Source organism: Trachypithecus francoisi, unplaced genomic scaffold (genome assembly GCF_009764315.1).
Source record: "Trachypithecus francoisi isolate TF-2019V2 unplaced genomic scaffold, Tfra_2.0 Lachesis_group9, whole genome shotgun sequence".
Classification (NCBI taxonomy): Eukaryota; Metazoa; Chordata; class Mammalia; order Primates; family Cercopithecidae; genus Trachypithecus; species Trachypithecus francoisi.
Window position 1 is genome coordinate 19,430,682 of NW_022681474.1, and position 14,340 is coordinate 19,445,021.

Genomic DNA, 14,340 nt, shown 5'->3' on the forward strand with positions numbered 1-14,340 from the left:
GAAAATATGAGTAATGAAGGTTGGAGACAAAAGTCCTGCCATTCCCTCTCCTCTGTCCCCTTTTTCTGCAAACTTCCACAGAAATCCCACCTCTTGTTCAAAGCCCAGCTGATGCCTCATCACCTGCTCCATTACCTGCCCTGTCTTATGTTCCCACTGATTCCCATTCCCTGTGTCCCTGTGACACCCGATTTCACCCCACACAACGTAGCTCATATCTTTAATTCTTGTATCTGTTCTCCCATTGGGGTTGGTCTTGTCTCCTCAACCACAAGGTGAGCAGTTCATAAGTGGAGACAGTATTTTATGCTTTCATATTTCTCCATAGGGTCTACTATTGTCCTAAACATGTAACAACCTCTCAATAAATGTGTTGATTCCAAATCAGGAGTCTTAAATGAGGGGCAGAAGAGTCAAAAGTGACTTTATGGAGGAAATTGATGGGGGAAGTGCTCCTGAGGGACAGACACATCTGGATGAGAAACAGGGAAGACATGTGAGGAGGTTTGTCGGGAGAAACATCCCAAATAAATGAACACAGTGGAAAATACTCATGGTGGCACAGGGGTCCGGTGACGAAAGAAAACTTGCTTGAGTGAAGGTATTTCTAGGGAACTAGTGAAAAATAAGGTTAGATGGATTGAGTGAGACTTGGTTATAGAAGATCATCAAAAAATAATCCCAGTCTCTATTTAACAGGCAACGGGAAGCCACTGTGTATCATGGAAAGGGAGAGTGCCATGATTAAATGCAGTATTCTAGGGAAATTAAGTGGCTGCTCCTCACAAAACTTCCCCTTAGAAAACCATAAAAGACAATACCTTAGCATGTTTTATATTCAAAAAGGGCATAGTGCAAATGGCAAATACTAATTTAATTATTCTCTGGAAGAAAAGTGCCTGGCTTACAGTGAGATTTATAAATATTTACCTTGTGAATTGTATACCATTTCTACAAGGAAAGATTTACTTCTCAGTATCTGAGCAACTGGACAAAAAAGTGGGTTCAGCAGAGGAATCTGCTGAGGGACTCACTAAAGGATGCTGCTGCTATGCTGTGAGCATCTGTGGCATAAGAAATGCTGACTGTACCTTGCTGGGGAACCTGACAGAGAGGTCCAGTCCAGAGACGTGTGCATTCACAACTGAAAGAATTAACGCCATCAACACAAGTTCCTCCATTCACACAGGGGTTGCTCAAACACTCATTGATGTTTTCTGTACAGTTGACACCTGTCCAACCTGAGTCACACTTACAAAAAAAACCAGAGACTGTGTCCTAAGGAAAAAAAAACACGTAATACCATAAAACAAATGGATAGACAATAAACTTGAATCAATCCAAATAATAGGAATGTGGTGCCATGGAGATATATATATATAATATATATAATATTATATATAATAATATAATATGACATATAAATTATACATAATTATATAATACATAATATATATTATATATAATTACTATAAATATATAATTGCATATTATATATAATTACTATAAATATAAAATTATATATTATATATAATTACTATAAATATATAATTATATATAAAATACTTTTCTTTTTGAGATGGAGTCTTACTCTGTCACCCCAGCTGGAGTGCAGTGGTGTGATCTCGGCTCACTGCAACCTCCGCCTCCCGAGTTCAAGTGATTTTCCTGTCTCAGCCTCCTGAGTAACTGGGATTACAGGCATGTGCCACCATGCCTGGCTAACTTTTTTTTGGTAGAGATGGGGTTTCACCATGTTGGTCAGGCTGGTCTCAAACTCCTGGCTTGTGATCCACCCACCTCAGCCTCCCAAAATGCTGGGATTACAGGTGTGAGCCACCATGCCTGGCCTATTGATATATGTAACAAGTGCTACAAATATATATGTATTTATATATAGGTATTTTCTAGTAGTCTAACTTGTTATTAATAAGTTTAAATGGTAATTGTCAAGTCAGATTTATTTAGATCAAACTGCAGGCGTAGTTTAGTATTTCGTAAACCACTGAGACAAAAAATTAACTCAATGCTTTTTCCTGAGAACTAAAATCATTATCTATCTTTTATCTGAGAGTTCTCGACAGTTCCTTATCTGAAACTTGACTCATTATCTTAACATTCCTGAATCCTATAACGATACATTTTATAGGCGTGAAACTAAAATTACTCTCAGGTACTCTCTGTCCACAGGAAAAACAAAGGACTCACGATGCATTGTCCATTTAGACAGGGGTGACTTAGGCAAATATTACTGAGATGCACACATCCATTTGGCCCATAACCATTTCCAGTATAACCCGGGAGACACGTGCAGAGAGGTAAGGATCCTGTTCAGAAATAAAAACAAATGTGTAAATACAGTTCTCCTCCTCTGTTCAGATGCAGCATCTAAACTCAGAATATGCTGTATAAACAAGGATCCACCAACATCCAGTCTGCATATTTTGACAGGCAGATAAAACAAGGTATCAGGAGAAAATATTAGAATCTTTATTTTTGTATTTCTTATCTTAAAATAAGAAAGCCGTTAAATGCGGTCAATACATTATTGAAGTATTGGGTTGACATCAGTGCTGTCAGCCCATATGTTAGATGGTCCTGAGCTTTGCATAAAGGTGAGGGGCACCTGGGGAAGACAGACATTCCTCATGATGGATGAGTTAACAGCAGAAAAGGAGATACTTAGGATGAAACTTATCTGTTGCAAGCACTGGATTTACACTGACTGATTTAATCCTCTCAAGAACCCAATAGAGGGCTGGGTGCAGTGACTCACACCTGTAATCCCAGCACTTTGGGAGACTGAGGTGGGCAGATCACTTGAGTTCAGGAGTTAGAGACCAGCCTGGCCAACATAGAGAAATCCTGTTTCTACTAAAAATACAAAAATTAGCTGAGTGTGGTGGCGCACGCCTATAATCCCAGCTACTTGGGAGGGTGAGGCAGGAGAATCGCTTGAACCCGGGAGGCAAAGGTTGCAGTGAGCTGAGAGAACGCCACTGCACTCCAGCCTGGGTGACAGAGTGAGACTCCATTTCAAAAAAAAAAAAAAGTTTTAATAATAATAATAATAATAAAGAGCCCTATGGAATCTGTATTCCCTGCACTTTGGGAGGCCGAGACAGGCAGATCACCTGAGGTCATGATTTTGACCTGGCCAACATGGTGAAGCCCTGTCTCTACTAAAAATACAAACCAATTAGCTGGGCGTGGTGGCCTGTAGTCCAAGCTAATCAGGAGGCTGAGGCAGAAGAATCGCTTGAACCCAGGAGGTGGAGGTTGCAGTGAGCCAAGATCTCGCCACTGCACTCCAGCCTGGGCGATAGAGCAAGACTCCATCTCAACAACACAACAACAACAACAACAACACAAAAAGGCCTATGTAGATATTCTTTTATAATCCCCATTTTATAGATGAAGCCGGAGCACAGACAGACTGTCCTGGCCAAGGACACACAGCTAGAATGAAGAGGAGCCCAGAGAGCAAGCAGCCCCCTCGTGTGTAGGGTGCCTACAGCACATCTGCACGGGAGTGTAGCTTACACGGGCAGGCCACATTTCCCCAGTTATGTGGACGTGCAGATTGTATGCTGCCAGGTGGGTTTTTTTGTTTGTTTTTTGTTTTTTTGTTGTTGTTGTTGTTTTTCTTTTGAGACAGAGTCTCGCTCTGTTGCCCAGGCTGGAGTGCAGTGGTGCGATCTTGGCTCACTACAAGCTCCACCTCCTGGGTTCTCACCATTCTCCCACCTCAGCCTCCCAAGTAGCTGGGACTACATGCACCTGCCACCACGTCCGGCTAACTTTTTGTATTTTTTAGTAGAGATGGGGTTTCACCATGTTAGCCAGGATGGTCTCGATCTGCTGACCTCATGATCCACCTGCCTCGGCCTCCCAAAGTGCTGGGATTACAGGCGTGAGGCACCACACCCGGCCTGTATGCTGCCAGTTTTAAACAGGCTAAATAGCCATCACAGAATGAACTCAAGTCTCTAAAAGATGTTTGCAATAAAATCACAGATTGAAGATAATACAGTAACATAAATATATGGGGACATCAACAAAATACCAGTGCCAAAACTTCTCCCACACTTCTGATGAGCTCTTCATCACCATGGTACAAGGTTAAAACAATGGCAATCGAATTGGGTTGGGAAGGAACTTGGTTGAAAGGAATTTGAAATGATTGAGTCTATTTAAAACATGAATTAACATCCACGATTAATTATGATGTACATGAGGTAATAGCTAACAACAGTATTAGAGCATTCAGTGTCTTGACAGTTTTCTTACACAATGTTAAGCTAAAAAATACTCATCATAGACGTTACAAAATTTTCCTAAATTTAATATCCAGAGACTTTTCCAGATTTCTCACTTAACAGCAAAAAGCCCCATCTCATTGCAGAAATATATGTTCGTTCTACTATATTGTACAATGGTTGAAATAATACAAGGAAATCAATGTGGCGCTTAACTACATTTCTCCATCAGCAAGAACTGTTTAAGATGGATAGAAAAACCCTACTGAATAATTTAAAAAATAGAACAAATTATACAATATGACAGATTTACAGTAGAATTGAATGACAATATAAGTTTTTTATATTCTCAGCTTATATTAATTGCAAGATTCCATTTCAATATTAAAAACACAAATATCTTTTTAAAATAAAGAATTGCCTAGAAATGCATTTTTTGTAGTTAATTACTTCTTTTAAAAATATTTGGGCCGGGCGCGGTGGCTCATGCCTATAATCCCAGCACTTTGGGAGGCCGAGACAGGCGGATCTTGAGGTCAGGAGTTCGAGAGCAGTCTGGCCAACATGGTAAAACCCTGTCTTTACTAAAAACACAAAAATTAGCCAGGTGTGGTGGCACATGGCTGTAGTCCCAGCTACTCGGGAGGCTAAGGTGGGAGAATTGCTTCAACCCAGGAGACGGAGTTTGCAGTGAGCCGAGATCGTGCCATTGCACTCCAGCCTGGGTGACAAAGCGAGACTCTAACTCAAAAAAAAAGAATACAAGAAAAAGAAAAAAATATATTTATAGGGAAAAATGGAGTAAGTAAGCTCTAAAAGTGTTGCAGCTTTGCCTAGAAATTTTTTAAGGTTCCCAGGGTAAGCTTACAGGTTGCAGTAAAGAAGGGCAGCCTAAAAGTACATAAAGTGCTATTAATACTTCATCAACATTATGACCGTCTTCCATATTAAAAAAAAAGTTATGTTTGTAATAATATGTGTTACAAGCACTTTACATATAAGGATTCATTTAATCATCTCAAGCACCCTGAGGTAGGTGCTATTATTATCCTCATTTTATAGATGAAGAACTAAAGCATAGAGATTAAGTGTGTTGACTGAGGACAAGCAGCTAAAATATGGTGGAGCCCAGGGAAAAATAACAGCAGTCTTTATCTAGAAATCATGCTCCTAACCACTTTGGTATGTTGATAATTAATAAGCATTTAATCACACGTATGTGTGTGTGTGTATTTACATACACATATATATTCTTTTCTATATATGCAAGTATATGACAAATTAATAAAAAATAAAGGTGGTATCTTGAAATAGCAAGAGATACAATTATTCAAGAGATGGAGTTGGGTCCACTTATTTGAGCAAAAATACCAAGCCAGATCTCTATTTGATGCTATAGATAAAAAATACATTGTAAAAATATAAAATATCTTACCATAAGGAAACCCATAAAAGTATAAACGAACATGTACTTGACAATTTTTAAAGAGTTCAGTAAAGAAGGCCTTCCTAAACATGACTGCAAAGGGAGAAATTATTAGAGAAAAGATTTATCTTTTTGACTACATAACAATTCTAAACTTCTTTACAGAAAATCCCACCACAAGATTGAAAGAAAAACAACATACCAGGAAAAACATTTATAAAACATAAGATATATAATGAGAGAATGTCTTTAGTACATAAAGGAATTTTGCCAATCAGTAAGAAAGAAAGAGAGTAAAGGGGATGAACAAATTAAAAAAATGCCCAGTGAAAATGTGGAAAATATTATTAGTAATCAAAAAGTATAAATGAAAGTAATGGAAAAACTAATTTTGCCTATAAAACTGACCAAGATGAAAAATAATAATAATATCTATTATTATCAAAGACAGAGTAAATATGTATTTTTATACACTGTCAGTGAATACATACATTGATACAACCTTTCTTTGAGAAAGTTTAGCAGTATATATTTTGTTAAATTACAGGGTTAAATCCTTTTATGCAGCATTGCAAACACTGTTGGTTGCCACCCTAGATCCATTCTCTCCTTCCTTCATTCTGAACTCCTCATTTCAGCTGGACTCAGGATGCCCGAAATATAGACTGTACTTCCTAACCTCCCTTTGCAGCCAGGTGTAGCCAGTCGGCTCAGTTCTAAGCAACAGCCTAGAAAAGGAAGAGTCCTTTAAAAGAAGGTGGCATAGCCTTCTTCCTCCTTTTCTCCTGCCTGCTTGTTGGAATATAGTCATTAATTAATTAGTTGGCTTAATTACCTTATTTCCTAAATTAGAGCAGACCATTAAAGAGCATAGCTTATTACATTTTTAAGAAATCCAGCCAGGTGCAGCGGCTCACGCCTGCAATTCAGCACTTTGGGAGGCCGAGGCAGGCAGATCATGAGGTCAGGAGATCAAGACCACCCTGGCTAACACAGTGAAACCCCATCTCTACTAAAAATACAAAAAATTAGCCGGGTGTGGTGGCAGGTGCCTGTGGTCCCAGCTACTCGGGAGGCTGAGGCAGGAGAATGGCGTGAACCTGGGAGGCAGAGCTTGCAGTGAGCCAAGATTGTACCACTGCACTCCAGCCTGGGCAACAGAGCAAGACTCCGTCTCAAAAAAAAAAAAAAAAAAAGAAAGAAAGAAACCCAAACATGTAGTTTTACGACATGGATTAATTTTAGGTTTGAAAGTCAAAATAATAATTTTGAGAACAGAAGATTTTGTGTGTAAGATGTTGAATTGGTTTAGAGGGTCTTATTACAATATCCAAAGCCAAAGAGATAAATGAGTCATTACCTAGAGTTGAGGAGCACGAGGCGTCTGGATGGCAGCCTCCGTTACCGACTGAGCAGATGTCTATGAGTGTGCACACTCTTCCGTCACCCTGGTACCCTGATGAGAACAAGAGCCGGGGCATAAGAAACAATGTCAAGAAGATGGGGGGACAATGCCTGTCTAAGATTCAAATATCATGAAACAGACCAATCAGGGATCCTCTCTCATCAAAACAAAAAATATAAGTATAAAATGTCATCAACAAATGAAATTTCATAAACATGAAAAATAACAAGAATTAGTAACTTGATTTCATAAACAATGTTCTGGGTTGTTTCTAATGAAAAAATATGTATAAAACTGCTGGTAGACTTAGAAAGTGCTGACACTAAGAAAGTTAATATTTTTACATTACAGTGACTCTGATGTTCTTAGACGTCAATTATTATAGCACCCCAAAGTACAGTAGTTTCATGTTATTAAAACATAACAAGATTTCAGAGTATCCCTTAGTACTCCCTGAACTTCTTGGATAGTAATTTGATTTAGGTTGGAGAATAGCAGAAAAGACTTCTTTCCAGAAAAGGAGGGAAACCAACAATTACTAAATATGCCTACTGTGATGCCTGTGGTTTAGTAAACTTGGTATACAAAACAACTCAGGAGTGCACGATATTAATAAATTATTCATGAGGGCAATGGAACAGTAAGTCTGTGATCCACTCAGAAAACTTTTCAAATTCTGCATTATCTCTGTAGCTATTTGACAGTTTGTAAAGTTTGTTGTTTTCCATTGATATTCAAAATGTTTTTTCTTTCTTATCATAGTGTTATACTAATGTGTCCTGAATTCACAAGATAAACAAAACTTTCTGTACTATTTTCTCTCCTAAGACAAAAACCATATTTTATTTTATTTTTTTTAAGATGGAGTCTCACTCTGTTGCCCAGGCTGGAGTGCAGTGGCACGATCTCAGCTCACTGCAACCTCCGCTTCCCAGGTTCAAGTGATTCTTGTGCTTCAGCCTCCCGAGTAGCTGGGATTACAAGCACACACCACCACGCCCAGCTAATTTTGTATTTTTAGGAGAAAGGGGGTTTCACCATGTTGGCCGGGGTGGTCTCGAACTCCTGACCTCATGTGATCCACCCACGTCAGCCTCCCAAAGTGCCGAGATTACAGGCATGAGCGACTGCGCTCAGCCAGAAATCATATTTTAAATGGAGCACAAGATTCCGTATTCAAATGTCTGTGTTCCCTGTACTGGGGTCAGGAGGTTGACCCTGAACCGAGGCAGCACCTGGTGGGCAGGCCTGACAGTGGGAAGACCCAGGTGTATTCACACACTCAACAAGTGGAGCCACAGAACAGCCGCCGTTATTTATCTCACATTCATTGATATCTTCACAAATATATCCATTGCCTTGCCAGCCTAGAAAAACAAGAAGATTTAAAAGTTTAGCTCTATAGACAAGTCAGCAAGGAAGAAATACAAGTCAAAACATACAAAAACTTTCTCCACCTAAGGAACTATAAAATAAAAATGAGATACGCTTATCAGATTGGCAAAAGTTGTTTTGAATTCTTAAAATCAAATCCTGGCAACAAAGTGGGCAAATGGGCTCCTCTTATATGCTGATAGTTAGATATTAAATTGATATAACCTATTTGGAAAGAGCTCTGGCTGTATTCACTAACATTTTTTAAATATATAGACTTTGACTACCAACTGCACTTATTAAAACTCAGCCTATTGTGATAAAACTACCACCACACTAAGATGTAGGTAAGAGGATATCCACTGCAGCACTGTTTAATTGGGAAAAACCCCTCAAGCATCAACAGAAGCATAGCTGAACACCTTATGACTCATCTTTGTGACCGAACACTAAAAACACTTTTTAATATCATGCGCACACCTATATACCTACATGTGCATACACACAAACACTGAAAGAATTTTTATATATACATTAATTAAAATACTAAACGTGGCTGAGCAAGGTGACTCTCATGCCTGTAATCCCAGCAGTTTGGGAGGCTGAGGTGGGCAGATCACCTGAGGCCAGGAGTTCAAGACCAGCCTGGCCAACATGGTAAAACCCTATCCGTACTAAAAACACAAAAATTAGCTGGACGTGGTGGTGCACCCCTGGAGTCCCAGCTACTTGGGAGGCTGAGGCAGGAGAATCCCTCAAATCCAGGAGGTAGAGGTTGCAGTGAGCCAAGATTGCACCACTGCACTCTGGCCTGGGCAACAGAGCAAGACTCTGTCTCAAAAACAGAAACAAAAAGAAACTAACTGCTAAAATCATATGGAGGATTGGGCTCATACTCCTAATTTTGGGAAAGAATTTTTTAAACTCTTGCATATGTGCTTGTACGAATGAAGAATAAGGTAAAAGAGGAAGGAGAACAAATGACTAATGGTGTCATTAGGAAGATGAGATTTAATAATTTTACTTTAGTCGTTCCCATTTTATTCAATGGTTGTAGATTTGTAGTACTTCTATAATTCAAATTATTACAATTATAAGAATCTTAAAAACCTTTAAAGACTTAAAAATATTTATATTCTTTGATTTAAGCAGAATCCTCTTCTAAGACTCTACCTAAAGAAAATTATCCTATTAGTGCAAGGCAAAATGCATACATGAAAAAAGTTGGAAGAAAAAAATGCCCGAATGTTCATCATGGTCCTCTGTGTGATAACATCAAAGGTACTTTTTTCTATTTTTTCCGTATTTTTGTAGTGATATTTTATAAGCAGCATACATTGCTTTGCTGCTTATAAAATATAACTGCTATATATTGCAGGAAAAATAGAGTGACAAACAAGAAAAAAATTGTTTCTCTTTTTCTTCTCCAACAATAAAAAAAGAATGTAAAAACACATTGCCAATCCTCTAATTTAAATAATTTATTTTTCTGATTTATAGTTTTTAAAGATTGTGCATGATCAATTACCTTCAAAATGTGATTGCTTGCAAATCATGCTTGCCCCTGAGAACTAAGAGGGAAAAAGTCTTCATAGGTTTTTCTCCATTTCTTTCCAGTTTTATAAGATCTAAATATATACACGCAGAACACCACTAAACCAAAAATCACTACCTGGGGCAATAGGTTTGTAGGGTTTCTTGGACAGAAGAAACTCGCCAAGAAACTTGGGTTTCAATTCTGGCTATCTGTAAAGCTATGTGATCTTGGGCAAGTTATTCAACCTCTTTAAGCTCAAGTTATCATATTTTAAAATGTGAGTAATACTTATTCTTACCATGTCTTGGTTTTGTTGTAGTTAAAAGAATTAAAACTTACTTATACAGTGCCTTAATAACACTTTTATTAAAAATAAAAACCAGGCCATGCGTGGTGACTCACGCCTGTAATCCCAGCACTTCTGGAGGCCAAGGTGGGCAGATGACTTGAGGCCAGGAGTTTGAGACCAGCCTGGCCAACATGGCAAACCCCGTCTCTACTAAAACTACAAAAATTAGCTGGGCATGGTGGCTTGTACCCGTAATCCCAGCTACTCGGGAGGCTGAGGCAGGAGAATTGCTTGAACCCAGGAGGTGGAGGTTGCAGTGAGCTGAGATCATGCCACTGTACTCCAGCCTGGGTAACAGGGAGAGATTCTGTCTCAAAACAATAACAAAAACAAAGCAAAAGAAAACCAGCTACTATTATTACATTATCTTTGTGTTCCATTTCTTTTTTTTTTGAGACAGAGTCTCACTCTGTCGCCCAGGCTGGAGTGCAGTGGCCGGATCTCAGCTCACTGCAAGCTCTGCCTCCCGGGTTTACGCCATTCTCCTGCCTCAGCCTCCCGAGTAGCTGGGACTACAGGCGCCCGCCACCTAACCCAGCCACTGGGTTAGCCAGGTGGCTCAAGCCTGTAATCCCAGTACTTTGGGAGGCCGACATGTGCTCCATTTCTAAGAACACCCCTGGAGTGCAGATAAACCTGAGGTCTGGCTAATTGCCTACCAATGTACCCAGCACAGTGCTTTGCTCACAGTAGGCATCCTACAAAAAAATATGTGTGAAATGTATGATGACTGTCTCATAGAACAAAAGATGCCCTCGGATTCAAACCCAGGCAGTCTTTGACTAACAGAGCCCACGTTTTCCATGACTCAACATCCGGTGTCCCTAGAGATTCAGTTGCTGCGGGGCTGTGATGGAGCTGGATATCTCTGTTTACGTCAAGTCCACAAGATACGCTAATGACACACCCAGGCAAGAGCTACTGGACTGTGGTGGAGATGCAAAGAGGTCAAATAATTTCCCCATGTGTACAAACATCTGTTTAGTATGAAAGGTGGCACTAGAGTATTTCTTTTGATCTCAAATCCGGTCGGTTGACGGTCACTGCAATGCAGTGTCTAACTTACAAATTCTATGGCTAACCTTGCCCCAAAGTCTGACTCTAGGACAGCTTTGGACAAGCCTCCCTCTTTTGTCGTGGAATTGTGATAGCAGTAAGATCGTCGAGCAGAAGCTAGTGAACCAGGACACAAAACTGGATTTGAACACCTCCTAAGAATGGTCTTCTTACTCATCAATAGTGAAAGAAAATTGATTCTGGCACCTCGCCATCCTGGCATGCAGAGCCTGGCATGTGGCCCTGAGAACGTACCTGTTGGGCAGGCCCCACAATAGAAAGAGCCTAGAGTGTTGAAACACTGCACAAGTGTGGAGCAAGGCCCGGGCTGGAAGCTGCACTCGTCTCTGTCCAGCGTGCAGGCAGGGCTGTTTGGTGGAGACATCCACCCAGCATCACAGATGCAGCTGTACTTGGGCTGGCAGGTTGACAACAGCATGAATAAAGACAATCATGAAAATCAGCAAGAAAAGCCTTTGAACATTTCATCAAGCCCCAAGCTGTTTATCCTCTAACATTCATTTCCATATGGCCAATCCACTGGCTTCTCTTTTCCTTCCCATATGATTAAGCATTTAGACCAGACCATGCAAAAAGGGAAACATCTTTATTTCAGAGTAAAAGCAAGCTATAATTTCTCCCAAAGATGCCAGGGAAAGAGTAACAACAATCAAGAACTGTAAGTCAATATAATTAAAGTCAATCAACTCAGCCTGCTATGTTTTTAGAGGGAAAAACATCCATATAGGCACAGACCTTGGAAACTCAATTCTGTTTGTTTTTCTTTGGAAAATTCTTCCTCCTACCCGCCTCCTCAACCCTTCCATCCCCATCATTGGATGGGAACTATTTTCCATCACATGGGTAGAAAAAATAGAATTAAAAATAAAGAATTGAAGTTCTCATGAAGAGCAAAGCCAGCCAAGACTGGACAACTCTAAGGGTCAGGGGTAAAAGTCATCAGGACCTAGGGCATGGAGGGGTATTCTGGGGAGTGGGCTCTTAGAGTCTGCAGCAGTTCCAGAGACTCAGGTCAGGAAAAGTCAGACTCTTTGAAACCACATGTTGCCAACAAGACTGGTCCTTTTATATTCCTGTGTTTTGTCACTGTTAAAATAAAACATACAAGGCCAAGAGAAGGTCTTATCTCAGAGAGAGTCATGACGGGATAATAAAAATGATCCTATTTCTGCTGGGCGTGGTGGCTCATGCCTGTAATTGCAGCACTTTGGGCAGCTGAGGTGGGTGGACCACTTGAGGCCAGGAGTTCGAGACCATCCTGGCCAACATGGCAAAACCCCGTCTCTACTAAAAATACCAAAATTAGCCAGGCATGTTGGCATGTTCCTGTAATCTCAGCTACTCAGGAGGCTGAGGCATGAGAATTGAATTGCTTGAACCAGGGAGGTGAAGGTTGCAGTGAGCTGAGATTGTGCCACTGCACTCTAGCCTGGGTGACAGAGTGAGGCTCCGTCTCAAAAAAAAAAAGGTCCTATTTGACATAATGACATCTTAATCTCTGGGTCCTATTTCCTGCATGGTTCATCTCCCCTCCTCGCCTACGTCCCACTTACAGGCAGGAAGTGACTTCACCTCTGCAAGTTCCAGGCAGTGCTTGTATACAGTGGGCATAGGAGGAGGAGGAGCTACTAACCATGGCTCTCTGCAAGGAGGCACATTTAGGGAAGGGACCCACCTCTCCAGCTTGCTCGCGGACTAAATCCTCACAGATGCCATGGACACAGCGTGCCACAGAACCCCCTTCACAGTCATTGTATTTGGAGGCACACTGCGGTCCGTACGTCTCAGGTGGGCAGTGACAACTGTTGGTTACACAAGAGCACAGTGTAAGGGCTTATGCTTTGGGGCCAGTGCCTGTCTCTTAATATCAGTGAGGAAAATAATTCAAATTACAAATCAATGATGTTAACATGGAATCATAAGCCAGCAATGCAAATTTACTGACTGGAGTCTCGGGAGAAAATCGCTCTGCTCTGCTCCAAGTGGTGGATTGAGTAAACACAATGTTAGAGAATCACAACTTATCACCTGGTAAGCCTAGCACTATAAATTCTTGTGTTATCAGGTCATCAAACAGCATTTTCAAAGGTCAGACGTGTATCAGCCAAAGGTAATAGAGTTAGTTCAAGAAGGTAAAGGGAGAGATCAGCAAATCCATTCATCATCTGTCCAACTGGACCTGCCACGAAGCACAGGCAACGTGGGCTACACTGATAACTCCCAAATGCTCTCTAGGATTATATAACCCCACACGCAACCCAGTGTCCACACCCCATAGTCTATGATCATTATTATTATATTACAAAGGGCAATATGTCTTCTATCCATAAAAAGTGTAGTTATATAATATAACACAGTGACATTCTTTCACAGGTACATTTGAATTTCCAACAAAATGTGGTAATTATTACATTATGCCGAAGTTAGCAGTGGGTGCTTTATTACTAGAAGATTTTAGTCCAATAATAATCAAATAAGCAATGTTGTTTTAAACCCTTGTCATTGTCAAAGCTGCTTTAGCCTTATTTTTGCAGCTTAATGGGAATGTCTATGGTCTGAGTAAGGGAGCTGGGGGAGGAGGAGGGAAGAAGAGTCCCAGAAGCCTAAGCCTATCCACACGTGCCTGGGCACATCTGATGAAAGGGAGGGCCAGGCCCAGAGGTTGCCAATTGCTGGACCCAAGCAGAATTGGCAAGAAAAGCTCTCATGGGGGAAATGACTGATGGTGCCAGCAGTCAGAGACAAGGAACAGGGAGCGCCTGCATGGCCAGGCCTCCCTCCCATGCCATTGTACAAAGGAGAAGAGCTCTTTTAACAAGACATAGTAAGGTACAAGGAGCTTAGTAATGTCCATGGATGATAATGTATGAATGACAGTGTGGAAAATTAGCATTTGACTGTTTGAAAGGCATC

The 14,340-nt window shown here is 40.6% G+C and overlaps 1 protein-coding gene across 1 annotated transcript in view; it reads right to left on the bottom strand.

Annotated features, from left to right (window-relative positions):
• CUBN (cubilin) overlaps nt 1-14,340 on the bottom strand; it is a 332,666-nt gene that overhangs the window by 305,404 nt on the left and 12,922 nt on the right. The window contains 6 exon segments of the mRNA XM_033208657.1: nt 1,092-1,278; nt 2,209-2,327; nt 7,046-7,141; nt 8,326-8,457; nt 11,662-11,824; nt 13,103-13,229. Of these exon segments, the coding sequence (XP_033064548.1) occupies nt 1,092-1,278; nt 2,209-2,327; nt 7,046-7,141; nt 8,326-8,457; nt 11,662-11,824; nt 13,103-13,229 (824 nt within the window).